The sequence below is a fragment of the Microcaecilia unicolor genome, chromosome 3 (genome assembly GCF_901765095.1).
Source record: "Microcaecilia unicolor chromosome 3, aMicUni1.1, whole genome shotgun sequence".
NCBI lineage: Eukaryota > Metazoa > Chordata > Amphibia > Gymnophiona > Siphonopidae > Microcaecilia > Microcaecilia unicolor.
Window position 1 is genome coordinate 122,174,827 of NC_044033.1, and position 20,012 is coordinate 122,194,838.

The 20,012-nt window shown below is 44.3% G+C and overlaps 1 protein-coding gene across 1 annotated transcript in view; it reads left to right on the plus strand.

Annotated features, from left to right (window-relative positions):
- The first annotated feature begins 896 nt into the window (after nucleotides 1-896).
- The window catches only part of LOC115465679 (serine palmitoyltransferase 3-like), a 247,587-nt gene continuing 228,471 nt past the window's right edge, over nucleotides 897-20,012 (plus strand). Inside the window, exon 1 of the mRNA XM_030196336.1 lies at nucleotides 897-1,241. Coding sequence (XP_030052196.1) covers nucleotides 1,143-1,241 — 99 coding nt within the window. The 5' untranslated portion in view covers nucleotides 897-1,142. The remainder of the gene's footprint in view (nucleotides 1,242-20,012) is intronic.

Genomic DNA, 20,012 nt, shown 5'->3' on the forward strand with positions numbered 1-20,012 from the left:
CAACATTAAAAGTTTATAGTTATTTACTTATGTATGGCATTTTATCCCACATTAAACATGAATTAGGATGTTTTGTGGCTCTACATGAGAATTGTGATATATTATGATCCCTTGTTTCATATTGTTGACAGTCTGCATTTTCCGTATGGGTGGTATATTGGTGTATTAGGTTCTGCCCAGTGTAATATTTATGGTACAGTAAGGTTCTGAGTGTGTTTTTGGACAAAGTTGTGCATAGTGTTTTGCAGTTGAGCGATTGTGGTTAGAATATGCTTTGAGCAACCACTTTATTCTTTATGATACATAGCTAATATCTAAATTTAATAAAAGGTATTAATTGTGACTTTTATTTTTATTTATTTATTTTTTTCTGTGTGCTATCAGACATTTATGGATTTAAGCTCCACCCCTGGCCCCACCCCTAACCCCGCCCCCTTTAGCCTCCCCAAACAGTTGGGCCACTGACCGCCTATGGAGAAGAATTGCTCATCTGCATTCAGTTTTCTTTAGCTGCTACTGTCGTCGGAAAATAGGCTTTAGTGCATGGAAAGGATAGGAAATTCTTCCTTGAGGGCTCATTTAACGATGAAAAACGTTTAGTGCATCTAGGCCTTAATCCTCCATTGCCCCTGGTACAAATAAGTACCTGAATATACTATGTACATCGCTTTGAGTGTAGTTGCAAAAAACACAGAAGGGCGGTATATCAAGTCCCATTTCCCCCTCCCCCCGAGGCAAAAACGCGCTCGAAAAAGCAATAAACTGCTCTCTGTTTGTTTTTCAATTGCCGCGTGAAGTGGGAAGGCGGAACACAGTGTACACAGGAGGCGGGGATTTTCTCAAAGGAGGAAGAAGCCTAGGCTAAAGAACCGATTCCAACTTCCAAAGAGGTTAGTTAGATCAATCTAACGCCCTTGGCCGCCTCTGCTCTTGCGGCTTAGCTTACTCAAGTTCCGCGGGGTCAACTTTAGGGCCAGGGAGGAGGCGGAGCCTCGGGACAACTCGGAAGAGAGAGCGTCTACCTCTCTCGTCCGCATGGTTTGTTCAGTGTTTCGCGTCCTCTCGTCTCCAGGGAGAGCAAGGTCTAGACGGACCGGTTCTACGTGTTGCCTTTGACCGAGCCGGCTGCACTGGGAAGCTAAATGGCCGCTTCGGCGTGTAACAGAAACCGCTGCGGTCCGAGCGAAAATGTCAAAAGCAAAGCTTGCGAAAGGAATGGCATCCACAAGGCGCTGCAGCAGGTGAGTTTCTCTCCGCCACCTGCTTCATTAATGCCTGCGATTTGCATGAAAATAAAAAAACTCGCGGGATGTGTTCGACGTATAATAAGGTGCTGTTTAAAAAAAGGCTTTTCTTGTGCTAGTTGGACTTTGTGCAGAAAGTTGTATTTGGATCACTGTATTCCCAGTGAGAAAAGTGCTGTAGGCAGGGGAAGGTGTTTCCTCTAGGCACCACTGTAATTTACCTATGTCTGGACATATTGTAGGAGCTTACTTTAATAGAGTGTGCTCAGCACCCGTGTTGCTGGGTCCTAGGGTGATCCCTTTCTTGTCCAGTTAAGCTGGATTCAACAACCGACGATGTTTTGTGGCCATTCTGAAATATTCTGTTGGGTTCATACTCCCAGTGACTTCTTTTTTTTTTTTGTCGCATTGCTGTTTTGTCGGTGCACTTCATTGGTTTAAGAATTTCCCTCTAGTGGAAGGTGCTTTGCTGGGATGTTTATGGCTCCACGTGAGGGCTGTTTTCGTAAGAGTTCCAAAGGTGGAAGTACAACACAAGAATCGAAATCGGAGTGATAAGAGAAATGGAGGATCGTGTGGAGTCTATACGCTGTATTGTGATTATTTGATAGAAGAAAAAAAAAACATTTTGTGACAGCTTTTATACGCCCTGGTAAATCGAAAGCAATTTTGCAACCATTCAGGAATTCCTTTTCCACCAACTCTTATTCTAATCACTCTATAAAGCACACTTGTCTCTAGATTGTACACCTGTCTTTTAGATTGTAAGCTGCTTGAGCAGGGACTGTCCTTCTATGTACAGCGCTGCGTAACCCTGGTAGCGCTTTAGAAATGTTAAATAATAGTAGTAGTAGTCTATAATCCCTCTATAATGAGAGAGCAGTCAGTGCGTTTTCCTGCATATTGTAGTCGCTGGCCATGATTTCAGGAACAAAATGTTACCTTTATGTAGTGACAACGCTCCTTCCTGCTGTTCTGGGGCAGGGAATATTATCTCTATAACATTTCCAGTAGACTACTCCTATTTATCGTTTCTATAGCGCTACAAGGCATATCCAGCGCTGTACACCATACACAAAAAGACAGTCCCTGGTCAAAGAGCTTACAATCTAGTTAAGACAGGTAAACAGAACAATTAAGGGTAAGGGAATAAGTGGAAGGCCAGATCGGGGTCTGCTCTATGGCAGGTGCAAAGCACTTACTTACACCCCTGAACCATTAGGATCAGCCTTGCACTAAGAAATCTGATTTCTAGCTATAAGGAAGAAGGTAAGGAGAAAAGATTTGACTTTAGTTTAGGCCTTGTTTCAGTGGTAGTTCAAAGCAAGTTACTTTCAGATACAGTAAGTATTTGTTCCTGGAGGGTTTATAATCTCCCTTGGGCAATTTGGGATTTGAGCACAGGCTTCTCAGTCCACTTCTCTAACCACTAGGCTACTTCTCAAATGTATCTAACTGAATAACAGATTAGATTTGAAGAGAAGACACTGTACATGCAAACCTCCAAGCAAGATCTGTTTTTTTTTTTTTAAATCAAAGCATTGCTTCGTTAGATTGTCAAATTTAGAAGTACTCTACATTCTACCCTTGTGGTATTGTCTCATGTATTAGACATTAAGCTGGTGGATAGCTTAGTATACAGCTTTAATGTCATACATATTAATGGTTTCCAGTGAGCTGTTCTAGCTTTCAGAAATAATCACATGAGTATTTTCACAGGGCCAACAAAATTGAGTTGCTGTTATAAGTATAAAAGTAGCTCATTAAGGGTATTGTATTAACACTAAATGTCTTACACTGTCTGATTGTTATCCTACTATGTTTTATCATTATCATGCTGCTTAAGATCCTTCTGTTACGCTAAATGTATATTGTCTAATATATTTTCACCATCCATGTTGTACTGTAAGCCAAATTGAGCCTGCAAAGAGGTGGGAAAATGTGGGATACAAATGCAATAAATAAATAAATATTGTAATTGCAAGAAGTAGTGGAAGACAATATACACTTTCAAAGCAACAAACATGGAAGATGCTGGTTTTTGGAGAAACATCTTCATCCTGATTTTTTTTTTAATCTTTTTTTTTTTTCACATGAGGTTGAACAGGTGAGGAGGGCTGAGAGAAGATATGTCTATAACTAATTGTAATGGGTAAATAGAGAAGAGTTGTTTTCCCTTTAGACCTAAGCAATTCCATTAAACTAACAGCGTATTTTAAAACATAGTAAATGACGGCAGATAAAGACTTGTACGGTCCATCCAGTCTGCCCAACAAGATACTTTATATGTGTACCCGAGTTTGATTTGTCCTTGCCTTTCTCAGGACACAGACTGTAGAAGTCTGCCCAGTACTGTTAAAACAAGTCGGAGAGTATTTTTTTCCCCACTAAACCTGTAAATTGTATTTTGTAGTTGGAAAATGTAGTCAAGGTGGCATAGCAAGGACTAGGAATGTGTTTTCGTTAGTGTGCACGCAATAAGGACCCTGTTTACTAAGCTGCGCTATAGGCGTGCTAGCAGTTTTAGCATGCGCTGGCGCTAGAGACACCCTATATGGGTGTCTCTAGCATTTAGTGAGCGCTAATTTTAGCGCACGCTAAAAACACTAGCGCACCTTAGTAAACAGGGTCCTAAATCTTGTTAGGCATCCAAAAGAATTGAATGCATGTATATTTACAAATGTATGTGCAATTGATTTTTACACACAAGTTCTCACGTGCCTACAATGTGTGTATTAAAAATGAATGTGTGAAATGAACCCAAAAAAAGCCAGAAAAAAAAAAAAACAAATAAAAACACCCTCAAACTTTAGGCTCTGCATATCCCTAGTTTAGACCAATTCTGGAGCAAAAGTCCATAAACCAGTACTAGCTATGCAGACCTGGAAAAGGCATTGTTCATCTTTGGGGATTGAATCTTGCTAGGTATTTGTGAGCTGGCTACAGGGCTTGATGGGTCTGTCTTGTTCTTGGTATGTTACATTTTATGTTCTTAAAATTTAGAATCACTCGGAAAGTTTTACCTTTCCAATGGGGGAAGTAGTATCTCTTTAAAGCTTTAAAAGTAATTCAAATTTAAAATGTTAAACATCTGAAACCATTCAAATCAATCTGTTTAAATTCAGAGAGACAAAGGTTAAAAAAACAAACACTGTCAGAGTTTTAATGATCCAAACTATGTAGAAATAAAATGTGTAAGTATGGAACTTCTAAACAAATTGCAAGGCTGGGTTTTTGCAGAACAAAATATCAGGCGTATGTTTTGGGAATAGTCCTAAAAAGTTGTGTTTGTTTAAATTCTGCAACTGGGTTTTGGAAGCTGAATTACTAGATTATACATTCCAGCTGAACTGGCCTGACCTGTTCAACCTGATTCTGCTTTAGGAGTGGGGTGGGGAAAGACACAGCCTTAGGAAAGAGTTGCTTGGAATTTGTTTGGGAAGTAGAAGGCATTGAGGTATGTAGCAGATTGTGTGGTAGATAAGAGGGGAGTTGGAACAAGATTTCCTCTACAAATTATTAGGATTGGAGCACAAAGACGCGGCCTGTGCCAGAAAAGGGTGTGTGTTCTGAACCTGTTTTTCACAACTTAACTTTTATAGTTACTCAGTAAATACTATAAAAGTGCAACACATCAGGGCCAGAGGTTGTCATCCAGGTGGTGTTGAAAATTGTTGACTGCCAGAGCGGCACCAAGGTAGACTCGGAAGTTACTCAGATATTGCTGAAATTCAGTGTCAGTAACCAAATAACTATAGCTGTCCTAACTTGTCTGGATAGGTATCTATGTACTGGTGCTTAATATTAGTGGTACCTGAATAATTTTTGTCAACTACCATTATGCCTGGCTATTCAGTATCCAGGTAGAATACCTAGGTATAACTTTAAAGCAATGCCATCCATGGAGTTTAAATATTTTGTTGTTGTTGGGGGGTGGGGGGGGGCAATAACTAAAATTTGAAAAACCAAAATACTGCTGGATACTTTTTGAGTTGTAAATCTGAGTTCTGCCTATTTGTTGTACTGAATGGAATCCAAGACAGTGTGGCTCCTTTTTATTTTCTGGGCCGATATCTTGTGGACTTTCCAAGTGTTGAACTATTTTGGAAACAGGCTCACCGAATCAAGGACAGGAACAGGTGCAATGGGAGGAGGGCTGGAGGCAGTGTCAGCATATTAAAGTTTTCGGCACCGTGTAATCCAAAAGCAAAGATGAAAAGATGGTTGGCCTGCTGGGTCACAGACTACCAGATAGAGCAGAAGCAGCAGCTCAGGCAGTCTTATGATGGTGTGTGGACTCAGACTGTTCAGGAATTGAGACATGAAGCACCAAACTGAATAGCAGCTCTGATTAGGCAATGGGATAGCCAGAGCAGGATATTTTACAGAAGGCTCTGTCAAATGTGGGACTATTATGTAAAATACAGGATGCTGGGCTAGATGGACCATTGCTCTGATCCAGTATGGCTACTCTTTTGTTCTCATGTTCTTATGGCATAGAGTTGAGAAAGGAGGGAAATGCTTAACGCACCATTTGGATATCTGAAGCAGAAGAGAGCTATTGTCCTAGACTTTTGAACTGTGGCTGCAGTGTAAAAATACTAATCCTTTTTCTGCCTTAAATTAACTCCTGGATATGCTACTGAATCTCCTCAGATGTTTGCCAGCGAAATAAAATGTGCTACTAAATAGGACATTGTGGGACCTCTGACTTTAGGGCTGATGCGGAAATCTTGCGTTAGAGCTACGTGCTGATGGCTTAGTTCATGGCTTCCTAATGGAAAGTATAATGCCCAATTTTTTGCTTACTGATACAGTAAACAAACTTGTATGCAAACAGAGCCTGCACAAAACTTGTGTGCTATTTAGTGTACACGCATCTGGTGTGCTTTCCCAAGTTTCTGTGCTAAGAATAGCCATTTCTATGTGTATGTCTGAGCAGAAAAATGTATCAGCTCATTTGCTGTTCTGTCCCTAAAGCTCTTGTAATACTAATATATGTATGTGCAGAATAGCATTCCAATAAATGTCTGAGCAGAAAAAGATTATTTCAGCACATATCTGCAGTTATATCTGCCCTTTTATTTATTTTGATTTTGCTCACACCTTCAGTAGTAGCTCAAGGTGGGTTACATTCAAGTACACTGGATATTTCTCTGGCCCAGGAGGGCTCACAATCTAAGTTTGTACCTGAGGACAATGGAGGGTTAAGTGACTTGCCTAAGGTCACAAGGAGCAGCAGTGAGATTTGAACGGCCACCTCTGGATTGCAAGACCAGTGCTCTAACCACCTCCACTCCCCCCTGAGCTCAGAATCTCTCTCCATATATTGAAAAGACAACTCTTGATCTATGCCATGACATCACAACTAGACGCATAGGAGCCAACCTTTTCAAACTAATAGGGGGTGCTTAATTTGGCACAAATTACCAAGCCTATATAAAGGAAATTTAAAGCATGGTGGGTTGTGAACACAGCTGACCAGGCTGTCTTTAAATATAGAGCACAGCAGAGTATTACGGTTAATGCGGGTAGGTTTGCCGGAGTTTGGAGGTGGGAGGGGTAGTAATGATTGGTGTTTAGGTTAGGTTTGTTAATATATTTGGGGATATTGATCTGTTCCTTCCAAGACTACCTTCTATGTTTATGCGCAGTTGATCAGTGTGCGGTCAGGGCAGTAAATCAGGTGTTGGGTTGTAGAGGGGGTGGGTGGGAGAGGTTAAAATGGTTAAAGGTTTGATGACTGTATTTGTCTCTTTGTATTGAGTGGGTGTTAGTTGTTCTGGCAAGGTTTCTATCGATGTTACCAATAGTTTCAATCTATTTTTGTCATAAATAAAAATTGTTTAAAGATAAAAATATAGAGCACAGCAGGTGGTGCACATATGAGAGGACTTGTGGGTAAAAGAAATGCTAGGGATAGCACTACCCTCTCTTCCTTCCCAACCCCAACTCATCACCACAATTTACCACCCTACTCCTAGCCCATCTACACTGCACTCACACTATGCCTTCAGTGCACCCCGGCCTATCCAACCCACATTCTTCCCTTCCCAGCCAGTTTTCAATAGACTGTCTTTCCTACCTGACCTATGCACACCATACAGTTTCTTTTCTCTCAGACCATTTCAGTTCCTCCCCGTCTTTGTCATCTTCCTCTCATCTTTTTCTTTTTCCTTCACTTCTTTCTTCTAATGAATAGTTTGACTTTTGTTTTGGGGTATGGTGCTTAATACCCCCCCCCCAAAAAAAAAAAAAAAATCTATTCCACTCCCCCATTCTAGACTTCTCTGATCCCTACTTGACCTGCCCTGCTCCCTTACTAGTTCCTCCATGTATTAGATTCCCTTTCACTCTACCTTGGCCAGTGAACCTCACCTGCAGGCTAGGCTCCTAGGTCCTAAACAGATTCATCTCACATTTCGAGTAGAGAGATGTGGTAGCCGTGTTAGTCCACTTTTAAAGGTAATCAACAGAAATAAAGTAAAACATAGATAAGATGATACCTTTTTTATTGGACTAACAACACATTTTTTGATTAGCTTTCAAAGAAGAAAGGTAGCCTTTCTTCATCAGATCAGAAATAAACAAATGTTGGTAAATAACAGTATATATAAGTGAAACATCAAAGCATTTCAGTGACAGTCTCACAGGATGAGGGTGGGGTGGATTAGGTGAGAGACAGGGAGAGCTGGCTGGATGAGGGACAAAACACCCAGGGACAATCTGGGAAAGAAAAGAAAGCCACAGACAGAATCCCCCTTGTAGTAACATACAACCCAGAGTTAGTAAGATTAAGAAAATCATAAAAGATCTACAGCCACTACTCCAGGAGGATGCATTATTGAAAGAGATATTCCCATCTCCACCAGTGCTGGCCTTCCGACAGCCACCCAATTTAAAACACAAGCTAGTGAGAAGCAAGCTTTCAACAGAGACCCAAAAAGAAGAGAATGGCACACATCCTTACAATATATCCTGCTGCAAACAATGCCAAAACATTTCACAAGACCCCACAGTCATTCACAGAGGAAAAATATTCAACATAAAGGAATCCTTCACATGCTAATCTGCCAATGTGGTATATATCATTCAATGTAATAAGTGTGACGAAGGGTGCTGTATTGGAGAAACAAGCCAGATGCTAAAGAAGAGATTTCATTGACTTAGATATCATGAAAAATGCCACTGCCAACCACGATGTCACCTCTGTGGGGCAGCACTTAACAAAACCAGAACTCTGTATCAGTGATTTTTTGGTGAGAATACTAAAAGGTAACTTTAAGACAATACAGGAACGACCTTTGAAGTCAGAATGATTATTTTGACACCCACCAGACAGGACTTAACAAAGTTCTGGGTTTTCTAGCCCATTGTAAACCATACAATTCTAGTGTTTTGTCATCATCTTATCGTCATGCATATCTCCCTGTCATCCACCCCACCCTCATTCTGTGAGACTGTCACTGAAATGCTTTGATGTTTCACTTGTATATACTGTTATTTACCAACATTTGCTTATTTCTGATCTGATAAAGAAGGGCTTCCTTTGAAAGCTAATCAAAAAATGTATTGTTAGTCCAATAAAAAAGGTATCTTATTTTCTTTTCTTTGTTTTTTATTTCTATTGATTATCTCACATTTCAAAATTATCCCCACCTTTCCTGACAAGGATCATGTGCTACTCTCCCTTCCCAGAGCCCCAAACACCATTCATATCTGGAATTCACAGACTGCAATACAATAGCAATTCCACATCTAGAAAGGCTCTATGAGCTGCTCCACCACCTGAATACACAAACCTTGGACACTTAGCAATCTTTACAGCCACATTTGCATGTGGTGCTTCCTGTCCTCAGACTGAAAAGCCCAAAGATTGTTGAGCAGGAAATCAGTGAACCGAAAGGTATGAATTCATATTAACCCACTGTGTGCCAGCCCACCTGCTAAAGCTCTAATGTTCACAGAGTAAGTGGTTGGACTGGGGAACTGACTTTCTCCTCCATTCTCTTCCCACTTCCCTCTTTCCCTGGCCCACATGATAAGGATATGGGGGTGGCACACCACTATAGCAGTAACCTCATTCATAGTGCCCTGGGCAGCCACATAGGTCACACACCCCAGAAGCTAGCCTGTAGTAGAGCTATGCTGGGAGTGGGAGTAGAAAGCCAGGGCTTAGTAGCTGAGCCAAGAGGGAAACCAAACCAAGGAACACATAGTTGGAGGGCAGTGAACCCCTTACCCCCTTCCAAACTCCACCCATGTCTCTGTAATCGCTTCTTGCAGCTGCCTGCTAGTTCTTTGGGCAGATACAGCATAATGAGCCCACTTAGTCTAACACTACTGTCTCCAATAAGATGTAACGAGGGAATGATTTATTTTTGTGAAAAAAGGAAATGGTGTTATTCTCTATTCCCCTTTCAATTTGAGACACAATCATAGGTCTCTGCCTTTAAGAGCTGCCAAAGTGAAGCAGTTTTAAATATATTTTTTCAGACCATGGCATCAAATACTGGCACAGTTCATTTCTGTTCCTCAATATCCTTCCAGTAAAATAACTTATTAGTCTCGTGACTACAGGGCTGGAGGAGAAGAGCAAAATATAGCCATTGCCTACCATTGATCCAACCCTGCTGGCACAGAAATCTTTACTAAGAACTTAAATACCCCACAACGATGGTTTCATATCAGGGGCGTATCTGCGTGGGGCCACAGGGGCCTGGGCCCCCGCAGATTTCGCCCTGGACCCCCTACCGCTGTTAACCCTCCCCCGCCTACCGCCAACCCTTTCCCCGCCTACCGCGGTCACCTACCCCCGAGGTCCGCTCCTGCCGGTTTTTTAAAATATTACTTCAGCTGGCGGGGGACCCCAACCCCCGCCAGCCCAGCTGAGGCCTTTAACTTCTTCATCCTCGTGCTGTTGCTGCGACGTCAAACTCCGTCCAACTGGAAGGATGCATTGCAGGAACAGCACGAGGATGAAGAAGTTAAAGACCTCAGCTGGGCTGGCGGGGGTTGGGGTCCCCCGCCAGCTGAAGTAATATTTTAAAAACCAGCAGGAGCAGACCTCGGGGGGTAGGTGACCGTGGTAGGCGGGGAAAGGGTTGGCGGTAGGCGGGGGAGGGTTAACGGCGATGGGGGGGGGGGTGTTATAATGTGCCCCCTCACTCAAACCCCTGCCCCCCCTACCGCCGAACCTCAGATACGCCCCTGTTTCATATGTACCAAGCAGGAACTGGATTAGGTTGGAGACAATGTAATGGACATGTCTTGCTTTGCAAAAATATTGGTATGTTATTAACCTCTTGACACAGCAGGTACTTGGGGTGTCCTATCCCCTGCGGGCAGAACATTGCTTATTGCACCATAGACCTTTTGGTATAAAAACAGAATATCATTGCCAGGCTATACAATTGTTTACAGCAGCTTGCTTGGCTTTGGCTGCTGCATGGAAGAGCTCATCGCTTCCCTCTCCATCTATTTATCTTAAGAAACTGGACTACCTTCACCTTATGGCAGAATTGACAGCCTTCAAGAATGGATTATTTAACTCTTTTCATAAGATATGGGATAGATATAGGGTATGGCGATTAAGCAAACTCCCCGAGGAGGGATCTGGGAGATCTGTTGATGGTTAAAGCTTTAATAAGTGGTTCTATATGAGAGGAAGAGGGGAGAATTGAGTTGCACTTAGGTGATGATATCAAGAGGGGAAGGGCTGGGGGTGGTTGCTATGTTGACTTATGATATTGTATGTTTCTTGAATTTCAATAAAACTTTCGATTCAGAGAAAATAAAAATGAGCTTAATTTTCCAACCATTGTGTCTGTAGTTTATCTTCGGTCCTCTGTCTATACTTGTTCTTGGCTTTCCCTTTCCCTCTGTCTTCAAGTTTCTGTTTTTAAAGATTCTTCCAGGCTTCCTCCCATGTCATCATGTATACTTGCCTCTCCATGGTTTATAGTTTTTTCTTATTTCACTTTCTTTTTACTCCCTCTTCCACTTCTCACCCTTTTCTCACTTTCATGTCTGATCTCCACCATGACCCCCCCTTTCCATCAGCTGCTCTCCATCTCTTCTAGCTACTGTTCTGTCTGTAGCTTGTGTCTCCTCTGCCTGCTCTTCTTCCTTTCTCCCAGATCATGTCTCCTTCTGCTAGAAATCTGCCCCCCTCTGAGTTCCTCTGATCCTCATAGCCTGTTTTCTGCTCCTCTCCACAGCTCTATCAGTCCTTATCCCTATCACCCAGGCTCTCTTCTTTTACAGCTGCTTTCTGTCTCTTCCAACATTTCTGAGTAGCATTCTCTCTCCCAGTCAGTAACCACTTTCAATTCTCTTCACCCCCTCCTTGCCCTCTTTATTCCTCTCCCAGTGCTCTTTGTCTTTTTTTTTTTACCTTGACTGCTATAGGTATTACTTTGACAGCGTAGCTAAAATTGTCATGCCAATAAAGTTGTCTGAATCTGTTCCTTTTGCCAGTGTCTGTTTGCTGCATTTTCCTCAAGAAGGTTTAATAAGACAGGAACTGGCATGACATCAAAAGGCTGAATCTGTCTCCACTGTTCAGCTGCCATATTGGTACTGCCAATATGGTGGAGGAGTGGCCTAGTGGTTAGAGCACCAGTCTTGCAATCCAGAGGTGGCTGGCTCAAATCCCGCTGCTGCTCCTTGTGATCTTGGGCAAGTCACTTAACCCTCCATTGCCTCGGGTACAAACTTAGATTGTGAGCCCTCCTGGGACAGAGAAATATGCAGTGTACCTGAATGTAACTCACCTCGAGCTACTACTGAAAAAGGAGCAAAATCTAAATAAATAAATACTAAAACAAACTATCAGCTGCTATATCTACATCATTCATTATTTTAAATGTTATAGTTAGAAACATGCCAGCTTGTGCAGAAATTGGATGTACACAGAGGAAGTATCACAAGGTAAAGTTATGACTTAGCCGCAGCAGATGAATCCAGGAACTGGTGGGTTATGTCCGCTTACCAGCAGGTGGAGATAGAGATAAACAAGACTGAAGGCAGTGATACCAGATAGCCAGTCCCTGCATCAGTTAGTATATGTCATTCGCAAGCAATGGAAATAATTTGAAACCACAACAAAGTAACCAGAACTCAGAAACCTTCCTCACAACAAAAAATTAGAATCTGAACAATGGAACAGAAGCGCCACTCCTACTGAACTTTTGTCTGTAGAGTGCACCCTATCTCTGTCTGAATATGCGCTAGAGAAGGAGGGAATGAAAGGCCTCGAGGCTACGCGGAAGAAAAAAAAGCAGGTGTCGGCTAACAGGGAGGGATCTGGGATTCATCTGCTGTGGCTAATGGAAAGAAAATTATTACATAAGTAATGCCACACTGGGAGAAGACCAAGGGTCCATCAAGCCCAGCATCCTGTCCACGACAGCGGCCAATCCAGGCCAAGGGCACCTGGCAAGCTTCCCAAACGTACAAACATTCTATACAAGTTATTCCTGGAATTGTGGATTTTTCCTAAGTCCATTTAGTAGTGGTTTATGGACTTGTCCTTTAGGAAACCGTCTAACCCCTTTTTAAACTCTGCCAAGCTAACCACCTTCACCACATTCTCCGGCAATGAATTCCAGAGTTTAATTATGCGTTGGTGAAGAAAGATTTTCTCTGATTTGTTTTAAATTTACTACACTGTAGTTTCATCGCATGCCCCCTAGTCCTAGTATTTTTGGAAAGCGTGAACAGACGCTTCACATCCACCTGTTCCACTCCACTCATTATTTTATATACCTCTGTCATGTCTCCCTTCAGCCGTCTCTTTTCCAAGCTGAAAAGCCCTAGCCTCCTTAGTCTTTCTTCATAGGGAAGTCGTCCCATCCCCGCTATCATTTTAGTTGACCTTCGCTGCAACTTTTTCAATTCTACTATATCTTTCTTGAGATGTGGCGGCTAGAATTGAACACAATACTCAAGGTGTGGTCACACCATGGAGCGATACAATGGCATTATAACATCCTCACACCTGTTTTCCATACCTTTCCTAATAATACCCAACATTCTATTCGCTTTCCTAGCCGCAGCAGCACACTGAACAGAAGGTTTCAGTGTATTATCGACGATGACACCGAGATCCCTTTCTTGGTCCGTAACTCCTAACGTGGAATCTTGCATGACGTAGCTATAATTCGGGTTCTTATTTCTCACATGCATCACCTTGCACTTGCTCACATTAAACGTCATCTGCCATTTAGCCTCCCAGTCTCGTAAGGTCCTTCTGTAATTTTTCACAATCCTGTCGCGAGTTAACTTTGTGTCATCAGCAAATTTAATTACCTTGCTAGTTACTCCCATCTCTAAATCATTTATAAATATATTAAAAAGCAGCGGTCCTAGTACAGACCCCTGAGGAACCCCACTAACTACCCTTCTCCATTGTGAATACTGCCCATTTAACCCCACTCTCTGTTTCCTATCCTTCAACCAGTTTTTAATCCACAATAGAACATTTCCTCCTATGCCATGACCCTCCAATTTTCTCTGTAGCCTTTCATGAGGTACCTTGTCAAACGCCTTTTGAAAATCCAGATACACAATATCAACCGGCTCCCCTTTGTCCACATGTTTGTTTACGCCTTCAAAGAATTGAAGTAAATTGGTCAGGCAAGATTTCCCCACACAAAAGCCGTGCTGACTTGGTCTCAGTAATCCATGTCCTTGGATGTGATCTGTAATTTTGTTTTTGATAATAGCCTCTACCATTTTCCCCGGCACCGATGTCAGACTCACTGGTCTATAATTTCCCGGATCTCCCCTGGAACCTTTTTAAAAAATCGGCGTTACATTGGCCACCCTCCAATTTTCCGGTACCACGCTCAATTTTAAGGATAAATTGCGTATCACTAACAGTAGCTCTCTAAGCTAATTTTTCAGTTCTATCAGTACTCTGGGATGAATACCATCCGGTCCAGGAGATTTGCCACTCTTCAGTTTGCTGAACTGCCCCATTAACGTCCTCCAGGTTTACCGTGAAGTCAGTAAGTTTCTCCGACTCGTCCACTTGAAATACCATTTCCGACACCGGTATCCCACCCAAATCTTCCTCGGTGAAGACCGAAGCAAAGAATTCATTCAATCTCTCCGCTACGTCTTTATCTTCCTTGATCGCCGCTTTTACCCCTCGGTCATCCAGCGGCCCAACCAATTCTTTTGCCGGCTTCCTGCTTTTAATATACCGAAAAACATTTTTGCTATTTTTTTTGCCTCTAATGCTATCTTTTTTTCGTAATCTCTCTTGGCCTTCTTTATCTGCACCTTGCATTTGCTTTGACACTCCTTATGCTGCTTCTTGTTGTTTTCAGACAGTTCCTTCTTCCATTTTCTGAAGGCGTTTCTTTTAGCCCTAATAGCTTCCTTCACCTCACTTTTCAACCATGCCAGCTGTCTTTTGGACTTCCGTCTTTCTTTTCTAATTCGCGGAATATGTTTGGCCTGGGCCTCCAGGATGGTATTTTTGAACAGTGTCCATGCCTGTTGTACAGTTTTTACCCTCTCAGTTGCCCCCCCCCCCCTAAGTTTTTTTTTAACCGTTCTTCTCATTTTATCAAAGTCTCCTTTTTTAAAGTTAAATCTAACGTATTTGACTTCCTGTGTATAGTTACTTCAAGGTTGATATCAAAACTGATCATATTATGATCACTGTTATCAAGCGGCCCCAGTACCATAATGTCCCTCACCAGATCATGCGCTCCACTAAGGACAAAGTCTAGAATTTTTCCTTCTCTCGTCGGCTCCTGCACCAGCTGCTCCATAAAGCTGTCTTTGATTTCATCAAGGAATTGTACCTCTCTAGCGTGTCCCGGTGTTACATTTACCCAGTCTATATTTGGATAATTGAAGTCACCCATTATTATCACATTGCCCATTTTGTTTGCGTCATTGATTTCTTTTATCATTTCTGCGTCTACCTGCTCATCCTGGCAAGGTGGACGATAGTACACTCCTATCACTGTCCTTTTCCCTTTTATACATGGAATTTCAATCCACAATGATTCAAAGGTGTGATTTGTGTCCTGCTGAATTTGTAATTATCTGAGTCAAGGCTCTCGTTAATATATTATGCTACCCCTCCACTAGTCTGGTCCACCCTATCACTACAATATACTTTGGGGCTCATTTTCAAAGCACTTAGCTTTCCAAAGTTCCATAGAAACCTATGGAACTTTAGAAGGCTAAGTGCTTCGAAAATATGCCTCTTTGCATCCCGGTATGACAGTGTCCCACTGGTTATCCTCCTTCCACCCGGTCTCAGTAATGCCTATTATATCCAATTTTTCATTTAGTGCAATATATTCCAACTCTTCCACCTTATTTCTTAGACTCCTAGCATTTGCATATAGACATTTCAGAGTATGTTTGTTGTTCCTATTTGCATGATGCTTAGTACTTGACACTATTGATTTGCCATCTTTTGTCTGATCTTTAGTTGTATTTAAGGGCACCTGGCCTACCACGGTCTGTTGTGCAACCTCACTATCTAGAAACCCTATCTTCCCTGTTTGTGAGGTATCCTTGCAAGATACCTTATCCCGAACCATGCGCTTTTGAGCGACTGTTGGCCTCCCCCCCCCCCCCCCCCCCATTTCTAGTTTAAAAGCTGCTCTATCTCCTTTTTAAATGCCAATGCCAGCAGCCTGGTCCCACCCTGGTTAAGGTGGAGCCCATCCTTTCAGAATAGGCTCCCCCTTCCCCAGAACGTTGCCCAGTTCCTAACAAATCTAAAACCCTCCTCCATGCACCATCGTCTCATCCACGCATTGAGACTCTGGAGCTCTGCCTGTCTCTTTGGCCCTGCGTGTGGAACAGGTAGCATTTCAGAAAATGCTACCCTAGAGGATCTGGATTTGAGCTTTCTACCTAAGAGCCTAAATTTGGCTTCCAGAACCTCCCTCCCACATTTTCCTATGTCATTGGTACCTACATGTACCAAGACAGCCAACTCCTCCCCAGCACTATCTAAAATCGTATCTAGGTGATGCGTGAGGTCCATCACCTTCGCACCAGGCAGGAAAGTCACCAGGCGATCCTCACGTCCACTAGCCACCCAGCTATCTATATGCCTAATGATCGAATCACCAACTACAATGGCTGTCCTAACCTTTCCCTCCCGGGCAGCACTTGGAGACATATCCTCGGTGCGAGAGGATAGTACATCCCCTGGTGGGCAGGTCCTGGCTACAGGAGTACTTCCTACTTCACCAGGGTGATGCTCTCCTTCTAGGAGACCTCCCTCCTCCAAGGTAGCACAAGGGCTACCAGAGGTGGGACTTCTCTACAACATCCCTGTAGGTCTCCTCTATGTCTCCTTCAGCTCCACCAATTCTGCTACTCTAGCCTCAAGAGAACGGACACGTTCTCTAAGAGCTAGGAGCTCTTTGCATGGGGCACACACATATGACATCTCATCAACTGGGAGATAATCATACATGTGACACTCAGTGCAAAAGGCTGGATAGCACCCCTCTTGCTGCTGGACTGCTGACTCCATCTTAGTGGAGGTAAGACATAATTTTTCCTTCCTTAGTGCCTGCAGCAGATGAATCCAGGAACTGGTGAGATGTACCAAAGCATACCCTATATAGGGCAGGAAGACGACGTCCCCCCCCCCCCCCCCACGCTAACACTTCCAAACCGCACATCATCCAGTGCGGCCACATCCCTCCTGTAATGCTTCAAAAAAGCATTCCGGGAAGCCCAAGACCTGTCCGACAAATTTCTTCCAACGGCAGAACTGAAGTTTTTGCCCAAAAAGTCACCTGTGCCCGCATGGAATGAGTATGCAGCCCACAGGTGGGGTCCGCCCATGTAAAATGTACGTTGACCCAATGGTCTCCTTAATCCAACGAGCAATGGTTGTCTTGGTGGTGGCCTCGCCCTTACGTGCCCCAGAAAGGAGCATGAAAAGGTGATACGATCGGCGAAAATAGTTCTGACACCTGCAGATACTGGAGGAGCAGCCTCTGCACATCTAAAAGGCAAAGGGAATGCGAACTCTGCCGAATAGTCCTCTTTCCCAAACAAGGGCAGAAGGAGCATCTGATTGATATGAAAGGCCAAAACTAGCGTGGGCAAAAAGGAGGGAACAGCCTGAATATAAACCACTGCCTCGGAGAACTGCAGAAAGGGTCTCGACAAGACACCCGAATTTCCAAAAGCCATCGAGCTGATATTATGGCCACCAAAATCACCGTCTTCCGTGTAAGATCTTCCTCTGACGCCTGTAGAGCCCAGAGCACTAGGTTTATCTGCCAGGCAGGACACAGCTGCCGCAGTGGTGGACAAAGGTGTAGAGCTCCTCCCCCCCCCCCCCCCCCCCAGAAAACTAACCACATCTGGGTGAGCTGCCAGGGACAAACCAGCCACGCGTCCCCTATAACACATGAGAGCAACTACCTGAACCCAAAGAGAATTGTAGGCCAACCCTTTCTGGTCCGTCCTGTAGGAAGGTCAGCATGAGAGAAACCAATGCCTTAAAGGGAGACCCAGCGTGCTGAACACACCATGCCGAAAAGGTCCTCCACACGTGAGCATAAGCCGAGGAAGTAGACTGTTTCCGAGCCTTCAGCAATGTGGCTATAACCGCTTCTGAGTAACTATTCTTCCTCAAGTGGTTCCTTTCAAGTGCCAACCCGTAAGACGAAAGCGGGAGGGATCTTCTATCCGGACTGGACCCATATGGAGGAGAACTGGAGTCACCGGCAGGCGCAAGGGCAGGTCTTCGAGCAGCCAGATTGGGTCTGCATACCACGGCCGCTAGGCCCAATCCGGCGCCACTAACACAACTGGTTCTCAGTGGAGACTGATTCGGTGCAGGACTCTTCCTATTAGGGGCCAAGGTGGAAACACGTAGAGAAGCACCGACTCTGGCTATGGCTGTAACAGTGCGACCAAGCCTGTGGACCCAGGCTACCTTTTTCGACTGAAGAATCTGGGTACCTTGGCATTCTCCTGCGTAGCCATGAGGTTAATCTCTGGTGTCCCCCAACATTGACAAATTAGGAGGAACGCACCCAAGGACAACTTCCACTCTTCCACGTCTAGAAGAGTCCGACTGAGAAAATCCGCCTGGGTGCTGCAATATGTGCAGCTGACAGACAAAGAGCCCAATCCAGAAGACGGAGTGCCTTGGTCACCAGAGGCAAACTGTGGGTGCCCCCCCCCCCCCCCCCCCCCCCCGCTGATCGATATAGGCTACTGCCGTAGTGTTGTCTGACAAGACTCGAACCACCTTGCCCTCCAGCAGATCCTGAAAACTCGTCAAGGCGTTTACCACTGCTCTCAATTCCAAATGATTGATGGGCCAAGCTGCCTCGAGCGATGTCCAACTCCCCTGTGCAACACGATTGAGACAATGTGCTCCCAACCCCGAGAGACTGGCATCCGTAACTACAACCACCCGTTGTGAGGAGGCCAATGGTATGCCTCTCTACAAATTGGGAGGAAGGAGCCTCCATGCCAAGCTGCTCATTTAACTGTCCGACCTGGGAAGACGCCACTGATAATGAAGTCGGCAACCATCTGCTCAACAGGAAGTGTTGTAGGGGACACATGCGCCCTCGCCCACGGCACCATTTCCAGGGTGGCCACCATGGAACCCGGAACCTGAACATAATCCCAGATTTGGGGACTAGGCATCCAAAGTAGAGTGCGCACTTACGACATCAACTTGATCCGACCGTCCGGCAAGAACACCTTCCCTGTCTCATGTCGAAGTGTACTCCCAGATATTCCAAAGTCTTGAGTTGGCAGAAGGTGACTGTTGGCTCTGTTGATCACCCAGCCCAAAAATTGCAGGAGGGCTATAACACAGTCGGTGGCCATGAGACTCTCCTGCACCGAGATCGCTCGGATCAACCAGTCGAGATAAGAATGCACCCAAATCCCCTCCTTTCACAGAAAAGCCGCTACCACTACCATGACTTTGGAGAAGGTGCACTGAGCGGTGCCCAGGCTAAAGGAGAGAGGCCGAAACTGGAAGTGACGACACAGGGCCGCAAACCGGAGCAATTTCTGGTGAGGCTGCCAAATTTGGATATGCAAGCATGCCTCCTGGAAATTGAGAGTTGTCAAGAAGTTGCTAGGCTGAACCGCTGCAATGACAGATTGCAAGACCTCCATGCGAAAGTGCCAAACCCTCAGAAATTGGTTCACCGTTCTGAGATTGAGAGTGGGCCAAAAGGCATCCCCCTTCTTCGGAACCACAAAATAGATGGAATAGTGACGTGTGCGAACCTTGAGGGTTGGCACCGTAATGATGGCCCCCAACTGTAGGAGGTCTTACAAAATGGCTAGTACCGGCTCCCGCTTGGAGCGCGTGGTACAGCGGGATTCCAGAAAAAAATCTGCAATGAGAGAGTTAAATTTGAGCTTGTAACCTTCCTTCACCACATGAGAACCCACTGGTCCAAAGTGATCTTGACCCAATCTGCTCCACCACAGAGTGGGCCAGTGCCCCATCATTGGGAGGATCGAGGCACTGCTCCCTGCCAGGCAGGCGTTCCTGATGCCCGTTTGTCATTCTGAAAGGAAGAGCTGCTGAAAGTGAGAGTGCTGAAAAGGCCCCAAAGTCCATCCCAGACGATACCGGCGCACCTCATGAAACTGAGACCTCGAAGATCCCTGTCGTAGGCTGGGCTTGGGTTTATCCTTGGGAAGGTGCTGTAACTTGGAATCCCCCAAGTCTTTCACAATCTTCTCCAGGTCCTATTTACCCCGAAAGGGCAATTTGATCAG